Source organism: Cyprinodon variegatus, unplaced genomic scaffold (assembly GCF_000732505.1).
Source record: "Cyprinodon variegatus isolate N-32 unplaced genomic scaffold, C_variegatus-1.0 Scaffold354, whole genome shotgun sequence".
NCBI lineage: Eukaryota > Metazoa > Chordata > Actinopteri > Cyprinodontiformes > Cyprinodontidae > Cyprinodon > Cyprinodon variegatus.
This window is the reverse complement of record NW_015150807.1, coordinates 57,475-64,704: the sequence shown is the minus strand read 5'-3', so window position 1 is coordinate 64,704 and position 7,230 is coordinate 57,475. Positions and strand designations below refer to the sequence as shown.

Here is a 7,230-nt window from a genome sequence, read left to right as displayed (position 1 = left end):
ACTAGTTAAATTACAATTCCAGATATCTCAATTTTAATAACGCCACTTAAAATTTGTAAAGATTTCTAGATATTTGAAAGTTTAGACTTACTAGTACAATCATATTTTTGGCAGCCTGAAATGTACTTTCTGCCAGCAAAAATGTAATTAAGGATATCTACGGTATATGTACATCTCTGGCTAGTAGGAATGTAGTTTTGACTAGGAAGAATCTTATTTTAGAGATCAACAAATGAATAAATAAATGTCAAAACGGCCTGCCATACTTGGTCTCTGACAGAACAGCGCTACGTATGGAACAAGAGGAGAATTTGAACGCGGCTGCTGCGTTCACGTACGCTGCTCAACGGCAGTACGCCTGCTAGTCCAGCTAACGGACAGAAAGCAGAAAAAAACCCAGAGGTATTAAATAAAAGGTTAACTACTCCACTGTGTTGTTGTACTTTTTTAATTTAGTTAAACATATTTTGATGAATGTAAGCTAAAAGTCTTGAATAGTGGACAGAAAGAGAGGCGTTACTCACCCGAGCACTCCAGAGCTGTATTTCCTCTTCTTCCACGGCGTCCAATTCACATGATTTCCATTAGTGCAGTTCGAAAGCAGGTAATTCATCCCATAGGTGCTGGCCTTGTTGTCGCTTTTCCTCCGGTCCGGATGCAGACCGAGTGTGTGGTGATCCGCTGCAGCGGAGTAAACCTGATGCTGCTTCGCGCAGATCCGCTGCAGATTAAAAGCGTCCAGGTTGCGTTGATGATGATACAGGTCGGCGTCGTTTTCCACGCTGTCGCCTAGATCGCCACCGCCGATCCCCCCCACATTTCCACCCGAGGTCCTTTCGTAGAGCGAGCTCCTAGAAACGGGACTTTCTGTCCCCGATTCCTGGGAGGCAGAAGCAGGCTTCTGGATCGGCGTCTTTACCTCGGTGTCTTCCTTCGCTGGGAGGTTCCCGTTGGACATCGGTGTCCCGCCTGTACTGCCGCTGCTGTTCGCGGAGCAGCTCACGACGCCGCGATGGCCGCTGCCGTTACTCCGGCCGTTGCTGGGGCTGCGGACGCTCTTGCACGATGCCGCCGCATTATTTAAAGCCATTAAAGCCGCATAGCTCACACACTGAGCGTGGCTCGGCTTGTGAGCGGAGAGCGTCCTCACTCCCTGAGAGGTCTCCCAGATTTGCATCCATAAGGCGTTCGCAGGTCCTTTCTGCTCCGGCTGGATCCAAGCTACCCTCGGATCCATTCAAGTCCGATGACTGGTAACCTCCCCCCCCTCCCCTCCCCCGACAAGTAACCTGTCGTAAGCGAGCCCGTTTTGAATCTGCGCCGCTGCCTGGATCTAACGTGGCTCGCTGTACTGTTCGGGGTTTTGCTGCGAGAGGTGAAATAAATAAAAAAATTAAACTGATAACGGGACCATTAATAAAAACTGTCCCTCGTAAGCTGCTAAGAATGCTGTGAAACCTACGGGAATCCAATATGGCGTAGTCTCTTCAAATCTGCGCGCATGCGCAGTGCTCAGCTTTTCCCCATTTTTAAACGATGACTGCGCCCCCATCCACCCACTCCTGCTCCTCCTTTTTCCCACCACAGTCGAACAAATGAAGCACATTCAAATGTATTAGATTCATAGAACATTTATAAAAGCGAGGAGTTTATGCAATACAGTATTACTCCCCATTTTTTTTAGCTTACTGGAAGTTCAGCGGGTTCAATGAATCATGTTTTTTCCGACCATCACCAGTAGGTGGCAGCATGTAAGCTATGGCAGGCCGATTTGACATTTATTAGAAAGGCTGTCCTCTCTTTTGTTCCAATTATGATCTCTAAAATAAGATTCTTCCTGGTCAAATCTACATTCCTACTAGTCAGAACTGTAAATATTGATATCCTAAATAAATTTTTTGCCAGCAAAAAATATATATAAAAATTATAAAAAAAAATATAAGAATTAACTTTAGAGATATATAGAAATCTTTATAAAGTTTAGGTTGCCATTTTGACATTTATTAGCTTGACTGAATATATAATTCAGATGTCTCAAATGTATTTCTTTCAAGTCAAAATGAACATTTCAGACATCTAAAATAACATTCTTCCTATCTAAAATAAACATTTCAGATATATGAAATGTAATTGAACTGTAAAGTGCCTTGAGATGACATGTGTTGTGAATTTGGCGCTATATAAATAAACTGAATTGAATTGAATTAATTCTTACCGGTACAAATTAATACACATGAACGTTTACCCGTTCATGTGTAGGGTGTAGCCTTTTACTTGTGGTTATCTAAAATAACATTCTTCCTATGTAAATTAAACAATTCTCCTATCTAAAACAGAATTTTGACGAAGAAGAACTCCAGTTTTAGATCTCCATAATACAGTTATTACCAGTAAAAAATACAACTTCAGATATAAAAAATGAATATAACATTCTAGATATCCAGAAATCCAATTATTGACATCAAAAAATATATTTCTGCTAGTAGAAATGTCATCACAGATTCATCAATTGTTGATATGGCTAGTTAAATTATGATTTCAGATATCTACATTTTAATAATGCCTATTCAAAATGCAGTTTTATATACTTAAAAACATATTTTGAATAGCATAAAAAATAGGCAGGCTGACTAGTCACATTTCTATTAGTGAAAGCACTAAAGCATTCTACCTAGTCACAATTACAATATTCCTAGTCAGAATTGTATTTTAGATATCACTAATAACATTTCTACCGGTAGAAATGTTATTTTAAGTAATCTGGAATCAAATTTTTTCGCTTAACCGGATATGTGTTTCAGATATTTTAAATAGTATTCTTCCTATCTTGAATGAACATTTCGGATATAATTCTTACTTGTACAAATGATGCCACTTTCCCCCATACATGTGTATTCGGCTGTTACTTTCAGCTATCCAAAATAATATTACTCCTATCTAAAATAAACATTCTGACTGTCTAAAAATGAATTTCAGGTCTCTGTAATCCAATTTTTACTGGTCATAATTTTATTTTAGATATATGAAAAAAAAGTTTAGATAGGAAGATTATTATTTAAGATATCTGAAATGTTAATTATGACTAGGAAGAAATCCGTTTGAGACATCTGGACTACATATTCAGTCAAGTTAATAAATGTTAAAGTGGCCTGCCATAATCTTCTACAGGGATCCCTATCTGTATGACAAACACTAGAATCCTAACCACAAACTGCTCCCCTTAAAGATTTAATAACACATTTAATTAGTATAAATAAAGTAAATTAGTGTCGTAGTTTGTTAAATTGGTTTGGTCCATTCAGGGGATCTATCTGTTTATACATATCGCAGTTCTTAAAGGAGTAAAAAAAAAAAAGAAAATAGAAATCTTCCTCCCAACCCAGGCTGTATGGAGAAAGTACTTTAAATATGTACAAGTATTTAACCTCAATATATTTCATTACTTTACATAACATAGGAACTTCTTTTTTTAAAATTGGAATAAATACAAATCTGAAAAAAGTACCCTATATTTTGTTCCAATTCGTAATAAGTCTGCGTCGCTTCATTTTCCCTGCTGACTCCAACTATTGCAGCATAATGCTGCCATCACCATGCTTCATTGTGAGTGAAATAAAAGTAGTGGCAATTTGTTTTGGGTTACATTTGTTCCTAACTAGAGAAAAACTTAATGTTTCTAAATCTCTTTCAGAAGTGGCAGTCTTCTTGGTACTCTTTCAGAAAAGCCTCATTTGTGGAGCACAAAACTAACAGCTGTACCGTCAACACCTGAGGTGTGGATTTTCCCAGCTCAGTGGGAGCTGCTGATCTGGTTATTTCTCTCGTCCGGAGCTCAGTTTTAGTTGGCAGAAAGTCTCGGGAAGGTTTCAGGTGATTTTTACAATAGTTAGATGGTAGATGGAGCTGTGGTGTGCGAAACATCAGAAGCTTGGAAAAACCTTATTACCAGTATGCGGTGTGACCTAATCTTCTGAATGGGTCTTCTCCTGTGTTCCCTTTCATAATCTCTCTGGCTTTCCGCTTAGGACTTCTATGTTACAATAATTGTAACTGAGGGGTAACAGAGTAAAAAGGGGTTAACACAAACACAAGCGTTTATGTTAAACCATTAGAGGCGTGGGAATTCTTCGTTTTTGCCATGTCAGTAAGACGGACATTATTTCTTTTCTGTTTATTTCTACAGCCATTCTTAACCAGGAGATGATGTCCATCATTCATAATGCTCTCTACATGCAACAAGCGGATTAAGGCCAAGCAAACCTTTCTACATGCATGTAAGGAGGAAGAGACGGGATCCAAAGCATAATTTCCACCCCCCAATCTGTTCTACCATGTGACCCAGTCAAGGAAACCTCCCTAAGGGAAGCTGTGTGTCAGCTAGAATATGTAACGCTCAGGCATGCACACAGCGGCTCGCTCACACTGTAAGCTGGTGGAAATGAAGTCAAAACGCAGGCATCCAAGAGACAGACGGGACTCAGAGGGATATGGCTGTCAGGTGTTTGGTATACCTTGTCAGCTTTAACGGAAAATACATCATTGGTAGAAACGGGAGCAAATATATGTAACATGTTCTTTAGAAACACAAAGAAAGGCAGGGAAACACAGCACACTCGAAGGGAAGATGGTAACGGCTGATAATATCCAAGAGGCAGCAGTTGTCTAAGGAAGGATGTGGGTTGAAAGACAATTAATCTGCAGTATTTTGCAGATATTTACCTCACATTAGTGGGAAGTGATTCAATAATCAACAGCTATTTCACCCTTATAAACACATGAAAACAGTGTTAAGTGTTTTCCTCAAAATGTTTACTAACAAAGCCACTGATAACACATATTGTTTCCTTTTTAGAAGGCTTTGTAAGCATCATATAAACAGATAGATTGCAATTAAAGAAATAGTGCTCAATGGCACCCCCTATGGGCTGGGAGAACAGTTCAAGTATTAGAACATTTTGTTCCTTTTCTAAAGGCATATGTATATTTTTCAGTGCAACATTAAAAATAATTAATCACACATACATATATATATATATATATATATATATATATATATATATATATATACACATTACACTGAGATTATATAAATGCCTACATTTTTTATTTTTTAAAGAACAGTTTTTGATGTCACCTGATTCGCTTTTCAATTAAATGTTTTGCTGAAAACTTTTGCCTTTTTGATACAACTTTGGCAGTCAAAAGTTATTTTTGATGTTAAAATGTGAATTTTAATAAGTTACTGGGAGCCATAATGAATAAATGAAAGAACAGAGGTCAATGTATGCAACTTTTTAGTTTACTGTACTGAAATTAAAATATATTATTTAAGGGCAGAAAATAAAAAAACAAGTTCTGGAAATCATGTCTTAAAAAACATTTATATTCGAAAAAAGAAAAAAAATGTCTTTAAAAGTATCTGAATAAGAAAATTAAGGATTTAAATTCCTAAAATATAAAAGTGAAAAAAATGTAATAATATATAAAGGTATAAAGGAGGCAAAAATTTTTTACAATTTTTTATGTTAACATCTGCAAATGATGTATTTTACAGTGAATTACAGGCAGCGTTGGATGTTCATGGTACAAGAAAATGATGGTTTATGTCAAAATTTCAAATGCAATTTTTTTTTTTTTTTTTTTTACAGGCTATTTATTCAGAAAAAACATTCCTTAAAGCTCCTGGTAAATAACAGTAGATCTAACTTCAGGCTTTCAATCAAAAAAAAAAAAAAAGAAGCATAAAAAAATGAAGAATCTTATCTGGAAAATTATTCTCTTTAGAATAAAAACAAAAATTACATGACTTTAAATAAGAGACCTTTAATGTCAATTATTGTTATGCTTCCATTCTTTGCTTTCACCATTTTGACAGTTTTTTTGTACCTTTATCATCTGATTCAACTCAATAATGCTTAACGAGAAAGGGTCCAGTCTACTCTCTGAACTTTACTGGTTGTAAAACGCTTTTTTTTTTATGACCAAAGATTCTGTAATCTATATCTATATAATGCAACAAGTGCGTCTTCCCAACAGCCAAATCACAGCATTGATTGTCATAGTTTAAGGCGGTGTTCTGTCAGATAAGCATACCCCATCAGACCAGTATACCTTTAGTCAACACCTGTTTATCCCTTTAGTTTTGTACGAAAAGTACACTTTAAACTGCCTCAACGGGCATGTATCTCTTTAGTCATGTACAAAAAAAAATAAAAAATAATTCCTTACTTTTTGGTGTTTTTTGAAATGTAAGACGATCTGATGTTATATTGTTTTTTTGTATATGACTAAAGGGATGCACGCCCATCAGGATAGTTAAAGTGTATTTTACAAAACTAAAAGTCTAAATGGGGATAAACTAAAGGAATAAACGGGACTAACGGATGCCTATGCAAATCTAACGTCTTGCGCATGCGGATTGACTCTGGGTATGCTAGTCTGATGGATTATGCTGATCTGACAGAACATCGACACAAGTTCTTCTGGCTGAGGGGAGTTCATTCGGAGGTCAGAGGCACAGGTAGTGCCACTTTATGTCAGCCTTGCTTCTGTCAGTGAGCCCCAGGGCGAATTCAGGGGCCTCCGAAGGCCAGATTCTTAGGCCGATTACGTCATAGCATGGCGCCGAGGTCTGTTCGGATTGGAAGACTCCTCATTATGCAGTAAAAGGTAAATGGTGCCGAACATTGGTGAATGTTAGTGCAGTTTAATATAATCCAAGTATGTAAATAGTTCCGGGTCTGGCTGTTATTTAAGGAAAGATTCTAATATATCTGCAGTGTGATCTGATACGGTACTGGTGTTGAAGCTCCTCGAAAATGTAAAAAAATAAATATAAACAGCAGTGAGAACTTCGGTATTCATTCTTTTCCTGCCTTGTGTGAAAACTCTCATGGTTGCTAGGCGACAGAGCGTACAGGTGGTGAAAGCCACAGAAAGATTGGTACTGTTTGAATCCATGGCCAAAACTCTTCCGGTCTCCAGATAGACCAGGTCCTTGAAGGATGCAGTCTTTAAAATCGAACACACCCAGTGTGTGAAAAAGTGCTTGCTTCTACTTGCATGCATTGATCTGCGTGCTAGCATTACAGGGGTCATAGCATGATTCCATAGGGTATTTGGTGCTGGTCCTTAAGGTCTCTTAATAGAGTGTGTAACATTGGTTAGGCTGAAAATGGCATATTTGCCTGGTTAAAAGCCCTAGAATGAAATGACAGGTTTTCTTCCTTT

At 37.4% G+C, this 7,230-nt stretch overlaps 1 protein-coding gene across 2 annotated transcripts in view; it reads right to left on the bottom strand.

The window, feature by feature from the left end:
* papd7 (PAP associated domain containing 7) overlaps positions 1-1,476 on the bottom strand; it is an 18,905-nt gene extending 17,429 nt beyond the window's left edge. Inside the window, exon 1 of one of the 2 annotated variants that reach the window (XM_015385988.1) lies at positions 525-1,476. In XM_015385988.1, the coding sequence (XP_015241474.1) occupies positions 525-1,237 (713 nt within the window). In that variant the 5' untranslated portion in view covers positions 1,238-1,476. The remainder of the gene's footprint in view (positions 1-524) is intronic. The other variant, XM_015385987.1, reaches the window with a different exon arrangement.
* Positions 1,477-7,230: the final 5,754 nt, after the last annotated feature.